Consider the following 20,659-nt stretch of genomic DNA (forward strand, 5'->3'; position numbering starts at 1 on the left):
CCTCCAGTACTGTGATTACACACTGCATTCCTCCAGTACTGTGATTATTCACTGCATTCCTCCAGAACTGTGATTACTCACTGCATTCCTCCAGTACTGTGATTATACACTGCATTCACTGCATTCCTCCAGTACTGTGATTACTCACTGTATTCCTCCAGTACTGTGATTACACACTGCATTCCTCCAGTACTGTGCCTGCACACTGCCCTCCTCCAGCCCTGTGCCTGCACACTGCCCTCCTCCAGCCCTGTGCCTGGATACTGCCCTCCTCCAGCCCTGTGCCTGCACGCTGCCCTCCTCCAGCCCTGTGCCTGCACAATGCCCTCCTCCAGACCTGTGGCTGTACGTTGTACTCCTCCACCCGTTACCAGATCAAAATGGTAACTCTGCATTCCCCCACAGATGCTGCCAAACATGCTGAGTTTCTCCAACAATTTTTGTTTTGTTTCCAATCTCCAGCTCTCACATTTCTTTGATTTATTTTACACTATGGCTAGCCACCAGAGGCAGCAAGCACATTTGGTAAATCGTAGGAGGCACTACCTGAGCAGCATTCTCGATATGTCCAAGTATAAGCATTTAAATGCAAATGAGGAACTTTTCACTTTTAAAATATCCGGTATTCAATTTGCATCATGCTACTGTGTAGGTCTCATAAACAATTTAATCCCTGTAGACTCGTAGCAATCTACTGCTTGTTGGCACACTATAATATTTGCTGTGTGGTGAAACAGCAGATGGAAAGGATTTATACCAACTACCTACACATAAAATACAGCACAAAAAAATTTGGAATTTTTTCCCAAAATGTTACACTTTTACCTCATGCCTGCCCTCTTTAAGCTACTCTTCAAAATATATCTTTTCAATCAAGTTTTTGATCATCTATCCTATTCCATCCTTTTTGGATTGATATAAAATTTTGTTTGCTAAGCTATTTGTCAAGCACATTAGGATATTTTACCACAATGAAGCACATTGTAAATTGTTGATGACATTGCCTGAAAGATCCAATGGTCATTACTGTAGGAGGTCATGGCAGAACTATGTAATGCTCAGCTCTTATCACCCTGCCTTAGAAACTAGTCTGGGTCTACACAGATAGTTCACAACAGAACAGGGAGGCCCGATAATCAGTGAAAGGATCTTTATTGGGTGTGTTAGGCTGAAATCAGAACTAATTCATATGTGGAGGGTGGATCACACAGCATTAATTCCTACAAATTTCAAAATGCTCAGTTATCATTTTCATGACATCTAACTTTTTTATCTAAAACAAAACATATAAGCTGGCATAAACATGCCTTTTTCCTATGGTTCAGCACCTGTGTATAGGGCTTTAATGAGGTTGTAGACTTGCTCGCCGAGCCTATGTGTTTGACTGCAGACGTTTCATCACCCAGTTAGGTAACATCGTCAGTAACATCTCATGGAGACATGCCAGAGAATTCCTGGAGGCCTGGCATTCCAACTGGAACTCCATCAACAAACAACTGAACTGGACCCAATATACAAACCACTGAAAAACAAAACCGGAAGTAATACCAACCACCCCAGCAAACCAAGGCATATGAATAACAAGCGAGACAGAACACCAACGCTTCACCAGAGGCGCACTGACAATGTTAGTGTTACAACTTTGTTGGAAGAAAGGTATATTACTTTCGTTAACTCTGTAGTTCATTACTTTGCGTACAGCAAAATGCTAAATAATTATCACAGACACAAATTGAATATATGGTATTCTTGAATGTCGAAGTTAATTCTGAATCTAATAGCACTGGAACCCTTTGCACCACCTTTTAACCCCGACCCCATCTGCAAGATGTTAGGCTAAAGGCATATGAGACTAGGATATGGGAAGGATCTTTCTTGTCAGATTCAGGATTCCGCAGTCATGGTTACAATGAGCTCTTTCTGGCACTCAGTGCTTGATCAAGGTACCTGGAATCAGGAAGGGCTGGGTCTGCTGAGAAACATAAACTAGCCCTTGCTGCTGATTCTCCTAAACACACTAAACATTGGATCTTTCGGGCAATATCATCAACAATTTACAAAGTGCTTCAATGTGGTAAAATTGACCATTGGCTCAACATTTCTCGATTAGAAAATGGCTGCTTCAGTGAAGTCCTGATTAAAAACCTGGAAGTTTTCCAGGAATGTCTAGGAACTATCAAAGAAGCCAAGGCCACGTTGCATGTTGACCAGAAAGCAATTCTATGATTCTGCAAGACCCGCCCAGTGCCATATATCTTATAGGCAAAGGTAGAGGCAGAAATCAAAAGGCCGGAAAGCGAATAAATCATCAAACTGGTCGAGTTGGTAGAATGAGCAGCACTGGTTGTACTGATTGTTAAGGCCGACGGGTTGGTTTGCCTTTGTGGTAATCCTAAACAAACAGTAAACCGTTCTTCGCAGCTGAATAAATACCCAATCCCTCCCATAGAGGATTTGTACACAAAGCTGGCAGGGGTCTGTCCTTCACAAAGCTGGACAAGAGCCATGCGTAATGCAATTGCAGTTAGATGAGAATTCCCGGAGTATGCTACTATTAATACTCATAAGAGTTCGTACCAATATACAAGATTGACATTTGGGGCATTGTCAGCCTGTGCAATTTTTCAGCAGATGATGGAAAACATTTTACAAAGCCTACCTCAGGTCATCATCTAACTAGATGACGCACTAATAACGGGGAAGACCAATAAGGAGCACTAAGAGAATTTGGGCATAATCCTTAGACATTTCTACTAGGCGGGTATATGCCTTAGAAGGGAAAACTGTGTGTTCCAGGCATCCCAAGTGACCTACTTCGGCGACAGAGTCGACAAGACCGGGTTACACCCGTTGGAAGATAAATTGAGGATGATCAAAGATGCCCCGGCTCCCATGTCTGTACCATAGCTTAGGTCTTTCCTTGGGCTGGTGAATTTTTATGGAAAGTTCATACATAACCTGGCCTCCATCCTGGCACCTTTGCACCAATTCTCAAAAAAGGGTCAGCCTTGGAAATGGTTCTGTAGCCAAGCCATAGCTTTCAGGAATTGACAAAGCAGCTATTATCCTCTGAGATGTTGGCACACTATTCTCCCAAGCAAGATCTGGTATTGACATGTGATGCCTCCCCATATGGCATCGAAGTAGCATTAGCTCATAGGTGGCGGAATGCAGAGGAACACCCAACAGGATTTGCATCCAGGAATTTGGCTAATGCAGAGAGTAAATATGCCCAGATAGAAAAAGAAGGTTTAGCGGTCATATTTGGAGTCAGGAAGTTCCACCAATACTTTTACGGAAGTAAATTTGTAATAATAATGGTCCACAAACCCCTGCAAGGTCGGCTTAAAGAGGACAAGGCAGTGCCGCCCGTAGCTTCAGGCTGAATTCAGTGTTGGGCTCAAATTCTGAGTGTATAATTACAAGTTGGAACACGGTCCGGGAGGCCAAGTAGCAAATGCGAATGCATTGAGCCTCCTCCCACTGGCAGATATGCCACCAGTGGTCCCGCAACTGGAAAATGGTTTTAAATTTTCTGGATACACTTCCAGTAACAGCTGACAATATTAGACTTTGGACATAGAAAGATTCGTTCCAGCCAAAACTGAAACAGCAGGTGGTCTTGAGGGAAACCAAAGGCCCATCACAACTAGAATTGAAACTGAAGAGACCTGATTACAAAAGAGGACAACATATTATTATGCGGAACAAGAGTAATTGGCGTGAGCAAAGGTTGCCACCAGACTCTGGTTGAACTCCTTTAGGATCAGCCGGGGGTTTCCCAAATGAAGACATTGACATTAGAAGTTATGCCTGGTGGTTAGTATTGGATGCAGATGTAGCCACATAGATGGGGAAGTGCCTAGAGTGCCAGCAAGGACAAAAATTACCCCAACAATTCCCCCACATTCATGAGAATGGCTGGGTAAACCATGGACTCGGTTACAAATCGACCAAGCAGGCCCTTTCATGGGCTCAATGTTCTTAGTCATTGTGCCATTTAAAGTGGCTGGACATGCATAGAGTTCATTCGCCAGTTAGGGATGACAATACAAAAACTGTACAGAAATAGCAAGAATCACATATGCTGGAGTCAGAGATAACACAGTGTGGAACTGGAGGAACACAGCAGGCCAGGCAGCATCAGGGGAGAAGGAAAGTTGATGTTTCAGGTCGGGACCCTTCTTCATTTTCTGCTAAGTCTGCTAAGTGAGAGAACCCATGGGTTCTCTGCCAAGCATTGAAGATACCTGGGAATCTGAGATGGACATAGCTGATATTGCTGCCTCTTCGCCTTTGCCACCTGAAGAAGAGAATATATTTCTTCCAAGATGCTCTAGGTACAAAAGGCAAGCTACTGTGTGTTACATGCTGCCTGTATCAGAGGTAGAGTTGGAGGAACGTGACCCAGTACTAAAATGCCCGAGGAGGAGCGACAGAAAAAGGAACAGGCCTACAATCTCAGACTCAGAGCGGGAGGGATGTAATGATTGTAACTAGGTCAGCCAGGTAGACCTCTTATACGCCACCCTATTCTCTGGCCAACATCTCTGTTTCAGGCTTGCTGCAGTGTTCCAGTGAAGCTCAGCGCTAGCTGGAAGAACAACGCCTCATTTTCTGCCGGGGGACCCTGCAGCCCTCTGGACTCAGTATCAAGTTCAATCATTTTAGGGTCTGAACTCTCCCATGTCCTTGCCCCTTACTCCACCCATCATGCCTTGTTATCCCCTAGCCTGCCATTACACACTACCTATCGTTAGCCACCCACTGTCTCCATTAACAGCTATTCACTCTGCCTGACATTCAGCTCTTCAATCCTTATGTGGTTAGCGTTCTCACTCTGACCACTCTGAGTACCTGATTGGTCAATGTCTGCAACTGTGCAAGACAGCTCCTGACTGACAATGCTTGTCCATGTGCAGGACTGGCTTTTAAAGATGGCGCTGGCGTAAGGGATGCCAGTGAATTCCAGAATACCTACTGAATGCTGAGTTGTTCTAGGAACACACATGGTAAGATGGAACCAGAATCAGATGTGAGAGATGTCATAGAGATAGGGTAGTTAATTAATACAGTAAGTTTGGTAAGATACATGGACTCACAGCGAAAATCTTTCCAGAAAAGTTGACACAACTTGGAGATGCCAAATAAATGTAATATTCAGCAAACAATGGACAAGCTGAACTTCTTCACTACCGGACATCTTGACTTAATGTGTATGAATACCATATATTTTCATAACTCTTTCTGTTAGCCGCCTCAACCACTATTTCATTCTAACCTCAGGGTCGACTTCAGATTTCTTTCTCTCATTCCACTCCTATCTCTCTTTTTGCTTGGATTTCTTCCTTCTACTGACTGCAATTTGTGGCTTCAGTAAAAGACTCATTTCAGCCTATCTTCTAATAAACAATTCAGCTGGTGCTCTGCCAGTACTAGTGTGAGTCTTGTTAGCATAAATAAACAAACATTCACAAGTTTGTGAATCAATGACATCTGATGTTTGTTTCAATTTGCATTAAACATTTGTTTAACAAGAGGATGCTTAACAATTTGTCCCGTGTGCTCTGCTGCTCCCTTCAAAGCAGGATGATACAGTGAAACTCTAGATAGTTTCACTCCATTCATGCTCATGAAATTTGGAAGTCTAATGAACAAAACCAAAGTAATTTCCTCTGGGACCCTATAGGAAGCGCAAAATATCTAAAATTTTGCTAGTTGTTTTTTTTGATTCATCAGAAACCCCTCAGTGCACTTTGAATGGGTATAACAATGAAGGAACACAGCAGGCCAGGCAGCATCAGAAGAGCAGGAAAGTTTCTGAAGAAGGGTCCTGATCCGAAACGTCAACATTCCTGCTCCTCTGATGCTGCCTGGCCTGCTGTGTTCCTCCAGCTCCACACTTTGTTACCTCTGACTCCAGCCTCGGCAGTGCTTACTATCTCTATCACAATGAAGGGCAGTTTTACTTCAAATTCTACAAAATCAATGTGCTGCCTCGGCCACACTCCAGCTGACTATTTCCATGGTTGCAAAGGTACAAATCACAGCTTCTTTTCTACAGATTGACATAGAGTCATAGAGATCTACAGCACAGAAAAAGACCTTTTGGTCCATCACAACTGTGACGGTTAAAAACAACTACCTAATTATTCTAATCCCATTTTCCAGCACTTGGCTTATAGACTGTATGCATCACGACTGGACAGCTAAATACTGTGTGTTATGAAGGTTTCGGCCTCTATCACCCTCGCAGGAAGTTAATTCCAGATTTCCATCATCCTCTAGGTGGAAAAGATTTTCTCACATCCCCCCCTTCAAACCTCCTGTCCTTACCATAACTCTATTCCCCTGGATATATTTAAGTATTTCAATGTGTCTTCTACATCCTATCTTACCCTGGCCCCCAAAGATTGTTTCTCACTAGACTCACAGAGACGTTTTGAAAATCACATTTGTACCTTTGAGGAATTACAATTCTGGTTCCCTATAGATCACAATGCTTATCGACTTATCCATAAAAAGTGGCCTTACATAAATTTAATATCTGTTTTGGCCACCCATTTTCGATATAGTTATATACCCATCTCAATACTGGCTCCCTACAAGTTGTTCTACCAACATCATTTGTTGTGACTGACAACACATCTATAAGCACTTAAGAAGAAGAACTGAGATAACTGAGAAGGGTCCAGACCCGAACTGTCAGCTTTCCTGCTCCTCTGATGCTGCTGGGCCTGCTATGTTCATCCAGCTCTACACCTTGTTATCTCAGATTCTCCAGCATCAGCAGTTCCTGCTATCTCTAACAAGAAGAACTGCCTTTATATTCTACGTTTTGGTTTAGTTTTCTATATTTTAAGATGGTGCTGGAGAGTGGCGACACTAAACAACACTTTTCACTGTATTTTGCAATAAATACATGTGACAATAAATAAATCAAATCAAATCAAATCAAAAATACATTCTCCCTATTGGAGTCTACCTCTGATGCGGATGGTGATCTAGACATCCTGTCACCACTACACCAATGGAATCCAGACGTGTGTTCTCAATGTCATACTTAGAAGCAGACAAAACCATTGCCCAACTCAACATTTTGCCTGCAGCTAAAGTGAGTAGTGGATGCACTGGATTTAATCCAGGCTTTAGAGGCTTATGACCAGTTATGATTGTGAAACTGTGACAATACAAGTACTTATGAACTTTTCTTCCTCCAGAAATCAAGGACAAAGCTTTTCACTCTACCTAAGCATGATTTCGTTCCCTGGAGCTGAGGGTGCATGAGGCAAATGGCTATCAGTCTCTCCTCACCATCACCCAACATCTGAGAGATCACAGAATACATAATGTATAAAGAGGCATGACGTGCTACCTTAATCTTTTTGGACACATTGCATTATTCAAGCATTGCACCACCTTCCAGATTACTTTTGAACTGCACACAAATCTCTCCCATGATGCTCTCTTGAAATTCTTCAAAATTATGACAGATGGACGGTGTTTTCAAAACCAGATAAAATCTCCAATACTGTACCCTCACTGGGAAAATTATTCCTTGTTCCAAACCAATGGCTTTCTGCAGTATCCAATGGCTAGGGATTGTACACTGTAACTTACTGCTCAATCTTTCAAAAATATCTGACAGAGTGTGTCATACAAGTCTAGGCCTGTTTCAGTCAGAAATACCTGTCTTTTCCTTTTGCAGAATTCCTGATTAAGAACGGGATTAGCAGGAAGATCAAGGATATTATTAGCAATAAAAATATCTCAACACACACCGATAGATTCTCAGACAAAACTACATGCTCCCAGTCACCCAATAATACCTGCTCATGTAGCCATTTTAAACATCAGTTCATCCACGTTGGACAAAAAATCTTCATACGAAGAATGGATTTTAAAAACTAATTCTCAGGAAAAAAAATCGCACAATCGCTCTACTGATGTGCTGGAAGCTTCTGCAACCCAAACAATAACATCTCCAAACTCACCTCTTTGCTAACTGCAGGACAGGATATCTTTGCAAAACAGACAGAAGACAGTGCACCACATGGAAACTCAAGCACCAAACAAATTGGTTTATTCTGGAAACAACTGAAATTAAGTATGAAAAATACAAATGGACAAAAAAGGTGCTACAATAGTTAGATGGGGGGGTGGTGCTTATGAAATCTTGCAAATTGTCTTTCAACTAGTCACATAATACCACAGCAATACTGAAATAACCAATAGACCAGCCAGTAGTTTCTTTTGAGTTGTAACAGTAAACAGATGCCTTTTTTTGCTTGGAATAAAAGGAATTCAGATCCATAGGAGATAGATTAGCAGCGACAGGGATTTGCTTTTTTAATCTTATGACCACTTTCTGCTTTTGTAGATCAGGACTTTTGTCAAGTGTTCATGAGGCTGGATTTGCACAAGAAACTTTTCAAAGGGGTCCTGAGAGTCCTCAACATTGAAAACTCTTGGCTTCAGGTTAACCATGGGCAAGGAAATCTTCTGCTGATTACCACGTACCATCCTCCCTCGGCTAAGAATCAATATTCTGCCATGTTGAAAGACACTTGGAGGAAGCACTGATGGTGGCAAGGGCACAGAATGTACTCCAAGTCGGGATTTCAATGTCCACCACCAAGAGTGGCTTGGCAGCAGCACTACTGATCCAGCTCGTCAGGTCTTAAAGGGCATAACTGCTAAACTCTATGTGCTGAGGGAACCAACAAGAGGGAAAAACATACTCGACCTCATCCTCACCAATCTGCCAGCTGAAGATGATCTATCCTTGACAGTATCAGTAAGAATGACTACTGCACAGTCCTGGTGGAGACAAAGTCCCACCTTCACATTAAGAATACTCTCCATCATGTTGTGTGGCACTATGACCGTGCTAAATGGGACAGACTTTGAACAGATCCAGCATCTCAAGACTGGGCATCCATGAGGTGCTGTGGGCCATCAGCAGCAGCAGAATTGTACTCCAACACAATCTGTAACCTCCATGGTGCAGCATACCCATCACTCAATGATTACCATCAAGCAAGGGGATCAACCCTGGTTTAATGGAGAGCACAGGAGGGCATGCCAGGAGCAGCACTATATCTAAAAATGAGGTGTCAACCTGGTAAAGCTACCAAACATGCCAAAAAACAGAAGTAGCAAGTGATAGACGAGCTAAGTAATCCCACAATCAAGGGATCAGGTCTAAGCTCTGCAATCCTGCTACATCCAGTTGTGAATGGTGGTGGGCAATTAAACAAATCACTGGAGGAGAAGTCTCCATAAATATCCCCATCCTCAATGATGGAAGAGCCCAACACATCAGTGAAAAAGATAAGTTTGCAGCATTCATAGCAATCTTTAGCTAGAAAAGGCGAGTGGATGATCCATCTCAGCTGTTCCAGTGTCCGCAGCATTATAGATGCCAGTCTTCAGCCAATTTGATTCACTCCACGTGATATCAAGAAATGACTGGAGGCACTGGATACTGCAAAGGCTACAGGCCCTGACAACATTCCAGCAATAGTACTGAAGACTCATGCCCCAGACCTGACACTGCTCTAGAGCTGTTCCAGTACAGTTACAATGCAAGCATTTACCTGACAATGTGTAAAGTTCCCCAGGTACATGCTGTACATTGAAAACAGGACAAATCCAACCTGGCTAATTACCGGCCCATCACTCTACTCTTGATCATCAGTAAAGTGATGGAAATTGTCATCAACACTGCTATCATGCAATGCCTGCTCAGCAATAACCAGTTTGGGTTCCACCAGGCCCACTCAACTCTTGACCTTATTACAGTCTTGATTTATACGTGGACAAAAGAGCTGAATTCCAGAGATGAGGGGAGAATTACAATTCTTAACATCAAGGCTAGATTCAACAGAGTGTGGCATCAAGAAGCTCCAGCAAAAACGTAATCATTGGGTATCAAGGACAAACTTTCTGGTGGTTGGAATTATACCTGCACATTGGAAGATGATTGTGGTTGTTGAAGGTCAGTCATCTTGGCTCTAGGGCATTTCTGCAGGGTTCCTCAGGGTAGCTCCTAGGCCCAACCATCTTCATCAATGACCTTCCCTCCATCATAATGTAAGAAGTGGCAATGTTTGCTGATGATTGCACAATGTTCAGCACCATCGCAATTCCTCAGATAATGAAGTAGTACATGTACAAATGTAATGGGTCTAGATAATATCCATGCTTGGGATGACAAGTGGCAAGTAACAGTTGCAATACACAAATGTCAGGCAATGACAATCTCCTATAAGAGAAAATCTAACCACCACCCCTTGACATTCAATGGCGTTATCATCCCTCACTATCAACATCCTTGCCAGTTACCGTTGACCAGAAGCTCAACTGGACTCGCCACATACACACAGTGGCTACAAGAGCAGGTCAGATGCTAGGAATATTGCAGCAAGTAACTCACCTCCTGACTCCCCAAAGTCTGTCCACTTTTGACAAAGAACAAGTCAGAACTAGGGCAGCAGATACATAGGAAGACCACCACTTGCGAGTTCCCCACTGTGCCATTCACCATCCTGACTTGGAAATATATCACCGTCCTTTCACTATTGTTGAGTCAAAATCCTGGAATTCCCTCCCTAACATTGTGTGTCAACCTACAGCACATGGACTACAACAGTTCAAGAAGGCAGCTCACCACCACATTCTCAAGGGCAGCAAGTGAACAGATGAAAATTCTGGTCAGCCAGCAATGTCCACGATCCACGAGTAAGTAAAAAAAAATCTGGCAGTAAAGGTTCACCCACTGCCCATTAGATGCATCAAACTGACCTCAAGTTCTGAGGGCTGGGATAGTTGCATGGATGGGATTGGTACTCAAACTCTTAACTTTAGACTTCTAACCTCATAAAACTCATTGCTTGATCATAATGAATCAGATGTTTCCCTCAAGAAATTCAAAGCAGAAGAGGCTGATTTTTGCACTACAACCAAACCCTGAAAGCACAGACATTTCTTCCATTCCAAACTTGCCAAGAGGAGAATTATGTCATATGATATGATTTTTCATGCTCATCCATTTGAGGGTAAGTGTATTGTTTATCAGAAAGTTTGACAATCAAAAAAGCGACAAACAAAAATGTTATTTTTTCACATCCCATTTTCCATTCCTGCCTAACCTGAATATTATTAAATTAACATGAAGAAATTTGACCCCCTTATGCTGAATCTTGCTTGCCGTGGTGGGGAGATTTGAAGGGATTTCTACCTTGGGACGTCTGTCTTTGGAAAAAGTTCCCTGACTGGAATAGGAGAAATGCAGGATAGTGTTGGGTCTGCAGACTGGAGACAGCCACACTGGATCTAAACTGGGATGAACTGGAAATTGAGTTGGACTTCAGGATCTGAGTTTTGACTGCCATTTTTAAGGGTCTGCAGAGTCTGAACAACTCCAGCCCATTATGTCTTTGTGTAAAATAAAGGAAAAGTAATGAACCACGCAAACAAAATCCCACATATCCTTCATGGAAGCTAGACCAACATGGTACTCCAGCAAAACAGGCAGACAATGGATTCCCAATAACATATATTTTCCCATTTATAGAAGTATAGCTTGTTGTTGGAATGATCTCTATGTCTTAAAGTACTAATCTATATTGGTGAAGATTTCACTGCTAGTTCAGTTCATGTATTTTCTGATAAGCAACATGAGTGGCATTGGCAGCAGTCTAAGAATTATCTTCCATTCAACAATGTGATTGGTGGGGAGTAATTTTATGAAAGATAATGTTTTAAGTAGGTATAATGTATCTGTCACAATCATGCAGATGACTCCATACCCAAAATTTAGGTTTGGAATCATCAGCTTTAGTCTGTTTGTTCTGCTTCATTCGTACTTGTACCATTGAAGTCATGGACTCAGGAATTTCAAGACTTGAGAGAAGATATTTACTTTAATGTAAAAAAATGTAATCTTTGTGAAACAACAATGCAAATAAAACATTTCAGTAACAATGAATTCTTTTGTTTGTACCCAAAGTTTGTCTAACTGAAATAATCTTTGAGAGAATGTTTTTCCTTTTCCAAAATATCAACCACAGAAACTTTAAGAGAACATATTGACAATTCTATTACACATAGGATTACAGTAAATTTTCCCCATGGTTACTTTGTAATTTTTGTAAGTTGAGACTTACTATATCAAAGACACAGTTCTTATGTATGAATGAAATATTTTCTGAAAAAAACAGGTAAAAAATGCTACTGAAGTGAAAACAAATTTGCAAAAATCTGGTAAACTCTTGAAATAACTAAATTACTGAAGTAATTAAGAAAAAACTGCTTACAAATGAAAAATCCTCAGCGTTTTGGCACAGAAGCCGGGGAAAGACTGCTTGCCTCTGGAATCTCTCTTCATCCTCAAAGATGTTTCCATACATAAATCCATTCATCATAGTTGAATGTGCATGGATGTCAATGTAGAATTCCATGCTTGCTTTCTGTTAAAAAGGATAAAAGTCAACATAAAATGTAACTTGGAAAAACATAAACCAGCTTCAAGGTTGAAATGTTTTACTAAAAGAACTTAACTTTGCCTTCTCCTGAATAAGTAAAGGTCAATCCTTTAGGAGATTAATCCTAAGGTGAATGAAAGTATATTGCGCCAAGCGGTTGGCTGTGAAATTTGAAAATGGCAAGATGATGAGTTTTAAAGGAATTGCAACTTACAGTCATCTCAAATTTATAATTTTGTGGTTTGGGATGAAATTTGAAATGATGCAATAGATACTTTACAAGAATTGTCTCGATGCTTAATTCCCAGATGCGTTGTTTGTACATCTGTTGTGGAGAGAAGTTACTGAAACTATAATTACCTGCAAAATAAAAGGACTCCAAAAACAGTGGATAATGTGCTCATTTTAATTCAATGGGCCAGCCAGGAATATTTTACCATTTTGGCATACGTTATGAAAACATAAAAAGATCCTACATAAAGTACACACAAAAGATTCTCTTTTTGTCATACTTTACTTTGATTTTTAAATAGGTTTTCTTCATAACACGTTTTTCAATGTTCTTTTAACAGATATCTTGGAAAGTCATGCAGATGCATTAAGGTTTTATCTGTATCCACAGCAATATTGAAATTTCTACATCACTGAACTGAGCTCTGCAATGCAGGATTTCATATAATACCTTTTTTAATATGTTTGTTTTGAACTTTTGAGCAATAAATAATGAACTTTCTCTCTTCAGTGGTTTCTGTCACCATACATAAACAAAGTAAAACCCAGATTTTGAGAACCTGAAAATGTAGCATTATAAAACCTCTCCTGTTGGAAGCAATGAGAAGACTTAAATTTCTAATGAATAAGAACTGAACTGAACATTGTAACTCAAAAAACAAGTGATAAATAATATACATGAACATCACAACATTATCTATTCATGACAACGCTTCTATCCCTAAGGTCATAAACACATACTGGAGCTCAAGAACTCTGTTTTAAATTCTGTTCACAGCAGAAGCAATTTCCTAGTGTGCAAAGTGCTGTCAGCAGCTCTGATGTTTGCGTATGAAATATAGACAATATGACTGGCCCATCGGCAGCCATGTCAAGCTGATGGATGGTGCCTGTAAAGAAGTAAAGCGACTGCTGTTAGGGCCAGTCTATCAGAAGCTTGAAGGAGATTCAGACTTAATAGCGGTAAAACTCTTATAATCGGCAAATTTCCTCAGATGATGGGAAAAGGACAAATCAGAAGTATAAAGTGCAATTTCCATTTCTGGTATAGTATGGCACAGACAGCATAGACAGGCAGACATAAAATACAATAGGTATGTTCATGAGCTCAGCTAATTCACAGCATGTTCAGGATAAATTAAATTTGTACATATCACAGCTTATTTATATTTCATATGCAACAACATTTCCTAAAAATATTTGAAGCTCTGACAGCAGACTTGTATATGTCAAACTGCAAGCATGCACACTGATGAATTAAAGACAAAATGGCTTTAAGGGATTGTATTCATCTTTATGACAGACCCAATACATTTGTTTCAGCTCAGAAATTAATTTTCTAATATTAAAAAAAGGTCAAACTGAACTATGTAGAAGTCTCAGATATTTCTTCATCTTCAGCATATTATCTCAAATGGCTTTGTCAGATATAACTTGATAAGATTTGGATGATATGTGTTCGTGTGAATCAAACGATCAAAATGAATTCCTTTCAAATTCCACAAATATATTAGACACTATTGAACAAGAAGTGGCTCCCCTCTACTTCAGGGGCGTTGTGTTCAAGATACATAAATATTTAATAGACTTTTTAAAATGTTGATTTTGGCTGAATGATAATTAGAAACTGAACTTCCAGATAATATCATCACAAATTGCTACTACAATTTTAAATAAATCAAAAAAATTCACATTGTGCTGTTCAGATTCAAGGGCCAAAATTCCAAATTTTTGCTGAAAAATGTGATAAGTCCATATTTGCTAGCTAAAAACAGTGAAATATGTAATTTTTGAAAAAAGAACAAATAATTTCAATAAAAAAATACAGTCACAATACTCCTGAAATAATGATATCATCTTTCATTTATGAAGCAGCTAACAAGTGACTTAAATAGTGTAGATATCAGAATGTTGACTAATTCAACTGTGGAATAATTGTAGATAACAGATCGTTGCTATCAGAACACAATTTAGTAACGGTATCAATTTCAAATCCTCGTAAATCCTGTAACAGTGTTGTAAGAATATTATTGACTGGGGAAGATTGTTCCTTCAGTATGCAAAGAAGGTAGTATGCAAATATCTTATTTTACAGTGAATACTGTCAATGAAAGAGCAGATGTGAGCAAATAAATTCATAAACTTAAGGAGTACAAAGATAAGTCATGAATAATGCGATAAATTAGAAGCATAGAACATAATGAAAAGTCGTAGCTGAAGAAATTTAAACAGAGTATTAACAAAAATGCAAAAAGATAAAACAGAAGTGAAAATAAGAGGTTATGCAATATACATTTCATATATATAATTATGGGAGAGAAAATCTAAATAGGAAGAAATATTCATGTGCTAAATCAATGGTATCAGTTCTTACTGCTCACCGCGATAAAACCTGCGGATGATTGGAATTTATGACAGATGATCATGTTAGATGTTTTAAAAGATGGAACAGGTGGTAGATCTGAAAACCTAATCCATGATCCTAGATATAAATGAGCTATTTTCAAGTCATTTGGGTGAAACAGTTTGAAAAGTTGTAGGAACTGTGGAGCTCAGAAGACAGAAAGGATTTTAGTGTAGAATGTGGTGCTTTATTAGACCTATGAACTCTCCAAGAATCCTCCCAAAATGGTGGTCGAGTATAAAATGTGAACCTACAATGTAGTTGTGGATGGTCACCATTTTGAGATGCAAAAAACAAACATTGTTAATTCACATTAAATTAATATGGCACAGATTACTGACTGAATGATTTGCACAAAGATACTTCTGATCTCAATTAACATGTTTTACAGCCATCAAATTCATGGTCTTTATGTCCGATCCAAGGAGTTGATCAAATTCATTCTGAATCACTTTGGCTATGCATCATCATAATGGTTCCACTCTGGGTCAGATATGACAGATACACTTTCAGAATCATCCCTCCAGGAATCCCTCATTTTCCTCACCAAGAATTCAATTGGATATTTCACATTTTTTGAATGATGTGAACATTCTGTACACCAATCGTATCCCACAATTTGGAAATGAAACCAAACTTCAAAGGAGTAGCATGCATACTTCCATTCTAATACCATTCATTTATTCCATGTGGTATGAACATGATATTTGACTGACTTGTTGAAACACATATTCAAATATTGGACTACAGACGTTAGATCACCTTGACATAACTGCAATGCATGTGTTATTTATTCACAGGCACCACTTGATCTCAATTGTTATATGGGATCTCATGGTAATTAGCTGCGTTCCTTACGCAGGCCCCTGTGGTGCCTATTCCATCATGCCTTCATCCATGAAGTCATTCCTTCTTTATCCGTTCAACCACTGTCAGGGACATGCATTAAACCTCCTGCAGGGAACATGACGTTCAGCATGGATTTACATTTGAAAATTGCCAAAGAATTTAATTTCCTTCTATCAGCTATGCTATCATGCATCTTATCATGTCGCGCTTATCATTTTTACTTGAAATGTTTTAGAACTTTCCACTCCGCAGATTGGTGGCTGAGCATATCAAAATTCATGGGTGTTTTATCCATGTTGCGAGCGTCATTTAACGAGTATTAGTGTTTTGGTAACTGTCAGATGAGGAATCATTGAAATTGATCATTTTGGCATCAAGGAATTTTTTAGAAGTTTCTGAGCAATCTTGGATTTCTGCTGCAATACTAAATTGTTTCCACCAACTAGCTGTTGGTTTTAAATATTTGCTGGACTGAGGTTTTGATTTGGCCCACTTAAGTTTTACATATGTGTTACATTTATGAAGGAAATAAATCATTCCAATGGCTTTTGAGGATACATTTGATTCATGCTTTTCTAGATCAGATTAGTGTGGGTCCCTGTTCTCATGACACATTTGGTCTTGGGCATCTTCTTAAGGGTTAATTCTTTTTTCTTCCATTATCGCCCCAGTTTTTCACTAATACCTATTCTCTCTCTGCAGCACAGCTATTTGATGAGTTTGAAAATGTTACATATTTTAGCTTTAAGCCAGCTTTGCACTTCATTCATTTTGCTGGAGGATCTATTTCTGTTCATCATTCGCATAGTCTCTTCTATGTTGAACTTTTTAAAACTCCTCGCGTTTCTTCTTCACCACACAGCCTTGTGTTGCCTGATTATGTACGCTGACTTAGAGTACAAGCTAAGTAAAGCGCACGTTTCTTGGGTAAATTTAGTCTGACTACTCATTCAAGTGTAACTTTTCATAGCAGAACAGAGGCGTCTGTTTGCATGTTGACTATGTGTAAAAGCATAATACTTGGTGCTGAATAAATGGGGGTGTCTTATATTCCAGACTGAGGTATACGTTGCGATCTATGCAAGCTTCATTTTATGATTTGAAAGACAATTCTTGATAAAACCCACTCACTGATTGTACACAGTCGACGTGGTTGATGTGGATGGCTGAACAATGGTAATTTTTCTTGCCTGAAGTTATTGACCATTTTTTCTAGGCTCATCTTGGCTGACAGAGCAATGTGCCCTTATCTCTTAGGTGACAACAATGTCTCTTACCTTGTGCTAATCTAGTTAATCAGCCTTAATGTAATATAATCTGTTATCTTACTATTATGTGATAAACTATTTCTTGTTACTCAAATACATACCTCTTCTATCTAAGAATTACCAGTGGTTAATCCTTCACCACCTAATACTAGTAAGCCCTGTAGACTAGTATTACAAGGAGGGTTGGAGGCAGCAAATCCACCCAAAGAAGGTCCTAGAAGAACTAAATGTTAGGTGAGGGCATCTTTTATACAAATTAGGGAATAATGGTTGGGATATATGTTAGGGTGGGGAGGGTATGGTCCACTGTGGAGGTGCACAGGTATTAGACCAGGTTTTAAACGGTCTAACTTTTGCTGGGTAAGTATCCAGCTAACTCGTAATAACTAGCCAAGTCTCCAACCTAAACCTGGGCTCAGAGACATTTGCAGAGGATCCTAGGCAGCAATTTTGAGACTGGAAGACTTAGGTCATTGCGTCCAAACAATTAAGTAGGTCATGATAATGAAATGACCACAGAATAAATGTATTTACTTTTTCATAGGGGGTGATTTAATGGTGTGCGCAAGAGTGGGAAACATGGTTGGTGGGGTGGCTTAGTTACATGGAAGCTGAAGTTTTGATTTCCTGAGAGCACATCCAAATTTAGTGATTAAACCGGCATTAGAGAGGCAGCAGAGGACAGGTGCACTCCATAGACCTGAGCTCATTGGACAGAATTATTGAGCCAGTAATGATTGATGCTGTTGCATTCTCAAGAATATCTTGAATATTCCTGCCTTGTGCAACTTCTGAAATCCTGCTTCATCCCCATACATCAATCTGTCAACAGCAATGAGCCTCCTTGTCTCCGCTGAAACCACCATCACCATGCCCCAAACATCCTTCACTCCAGGCAGCAGTACCTTGGATGCCTCTCCCCTTTATATTCTTCTTCTTCTCAGTTTGCTCATAAAAGTCCTGTTGCTAAGAGTTATATTGACAAGCGAGCCTATTATGCAGAATGAGGCAGAACACCAGAATTTGGAGAGATGCTCCAATGAATATTGTAGGGCTTCCCTCAAACTATCTAGCTAGCAGAACTATTAATTTAAAATATTGACGATTTGCACCACCACACTCTTGTTCACAGAATCCAGTTGTATATCTACTGTGCCTGATTTGTGAGATGGGGGTGGGGCAGGGATTGGAGTTCAGTGCCACACATGGAGCAGGTGGCTCTTGTCTCCAAGCACCTACTCTTTGGTTTGTGTGTTGCCTCATATGAGGCTAGAGTGGCTGACTAGTGGAGAATGAAATTCAGGATAGACAGCATCTATCAACATGATTCTCTGTGTCTGATCAAACACCAATTGCATCTTTACAGTTACAGTTCTTCACTGAGATACAACACCTGCAAAGAAACATGCATTGACTCATTATTTCTCAATGAAGTACCTTTGTGATTTCCACTCCCCCTGCAAAGTCATGTGCCTGCTCTTCCTGAATCTCAATACTTAGATGGTAGACTAGTGAAGTCCCGTCTCCTTGTGTACAAGGCCTCTGTGATGTCCCTAAAGCAGTATGATTCCACCCTTGATTCCTTTGTAGATCTAAAATCTGTCTATCTCAGCGCTGAATACACTTGATGATGCAGACTCCACTGCTCTTTACGATAGGTAGTTGCCTTGTTTGGGAGTTGGAGCTAAATTATATTAAAAGCATGATGTTGCTGACTCCAGATTGGATGGATGATGAGGTGTGAAATCTTAACATGACAGCAATCTTGATGACCACTGGCAACACAGTCCTCACCCTGTTCTGTGGGCACAGGTCCTGATGGAGGATGTAGCACAGGTCAATGATTATGTAAGAGTGACTGCAACAGTCTATTGAACAATAGCAAGCATTCAGCTCAGATGCCTTTAAACTCTACTAAACTCCTTGAAAAATGTCAGCACAATTCCCTTTTGACAATTTTAACATGACTGTTTCAATCTTACACTCTAATCCCTGACAATAGAGGCCAATATGCCATTTGCCTTCCTAATTGCTTTCTGTACCTGCATGCTAACTTTTTGTGTTCCTTGAATAAGTACATCAAGCCTGCCTGAACACCAACATTTAAAATTTCCACACCTTTTAAAAAAAGTCTGCTTTTCTATTATTGTTAAAAGGGGACATGTGTTCCAAATGAAAAAACTAGAACTGTGAGTTGTAAAGATAATTGCAAAGAAGTGCTTGTTCGGATTTCAATGATCTGTGTTATTCTCTTTAATTACCTATCACATTTGTCATGTAATTTTTCACATTAAATTCCATCTACTCCTTATTAGCTACTCTCTTAACAAGTCAATATCTGTTTGTAGCCTCTTAGTTTCTTCCTCATAGCTGACATTGTCAGCCAACTTTATATCACCAATAAACTTAGATACATTACCCACAGTCTCTTCAACTAAGCCATGAATATAAATGGTAAATAGTTAATACACCAACACTGTTCTTGTGGCACTCCATTAGATAATGCCTGCCAACTAGAAAAAGTTCCCCATTTATCCCAACTTCTGCATCCTGTCCATAAGAATACACAAACATAACTATGAGGAGTGGGTCATTTCGCCCATTGAGTCTGCTGCACCATTCAGTAAGATTGCAGCCAACCTCAACAAGCCTGAACTCCACTTTTCCACCTGCTTTGCACCACCCTTGATTCCTTTGTAGATCTAAAATCTGTCTAACTCAGCACTGAATACACTTGATGATGCAGACTCCACTGCTTTTTATGATAGGTAGTTGCCTTGTTTGGGAGTTGGAGCTAAATTATATTAAAAGCATCCACGGAATTCTAAAAGGCTTGTAAAATATAAATAAGGGATACTAAATCATAAATCAGGTAGAAGATAATCCAGAACTTGCTATATTGTTGTGGAGATGGATAGAGGTCAACAAAGCTCTGGTTTCAATTTATCTAGTTGTAAGTGGGAGAAGTGCATTTTGAAACTAGGAAATGTTGAAGCAAAATGACGCCAGACGCTATAAGTGCTGGCAGTGGGGTCCAGACAGTTAGAAAGCCATTGGTAATTCAGCGTAGCTGAAAATGGGGATGAAGGAAGCCACAGGAAGTACTTGTTTGATGTAGCTAAGAAATACTGGAGCTCAGAAAAACCAATGGGTAGCTTAGTGAAGCTAAATAACATGTCTGAGAGTTGGTACTGCGATGCAGTCTCAGGGACTGAGAAAAATGCAGTTTCAGGGGGAGAAATCGAACTACAAAGACATGAGCAGTTATTGAACAAAAACATAAGTTGCTGAAAAAGCTCAGCAGGTCTGGCAGCATCTGTGAAGGGAAAAAAACAGAGTTAACATTTCGGGTCCGGTGACCTTCCTCAGAACAGTTATTGACGCAGTTTGCTTCAAGGTCAGATCTTTGAAAGTGAGGA

At 40.0% G+C, this 20,659-nt stretch overlaps 1 protein-coding gene across 1 annotated transcript in view; it reads right to left on the minus strand.

Annotated features, from left to right (window-relative positions):
- The window catches only part of agbl4 (AGBL carboxypeptidase 4), a 690,087-nt gene that overhangs the window by 85,200 nt on the left and 584,228 nt on the right, over positions 1–20,659 (minus strand). The window contains exon 10 of the mRNA XM_048602285.1: positions 12,321–12,473. Within this exon, the coding sequence (XP_048458242.1) occupies positions 12,321–12,473 (153 nt within the window). The remainder of the gene's footprint in view (positions 1–12,320; positions 12,474–20,659) is intronic.

The sequence above is a fragment of the Rhincodon typus genome, chromosome 10 (genome assembly GCF_021869965.1).
Source record: "Rhincodon typus isolate 14 chromosome 10, sRhiTyp1.1, whole genome shotgun sequence".
Classification (NCBI taxonomy): Eukaryota; Metazoa; Chordata; class Chondrichthyes; order Orectolobiformes; family Rhincodontidae; genus Rhincodon; species Rhincodon typus.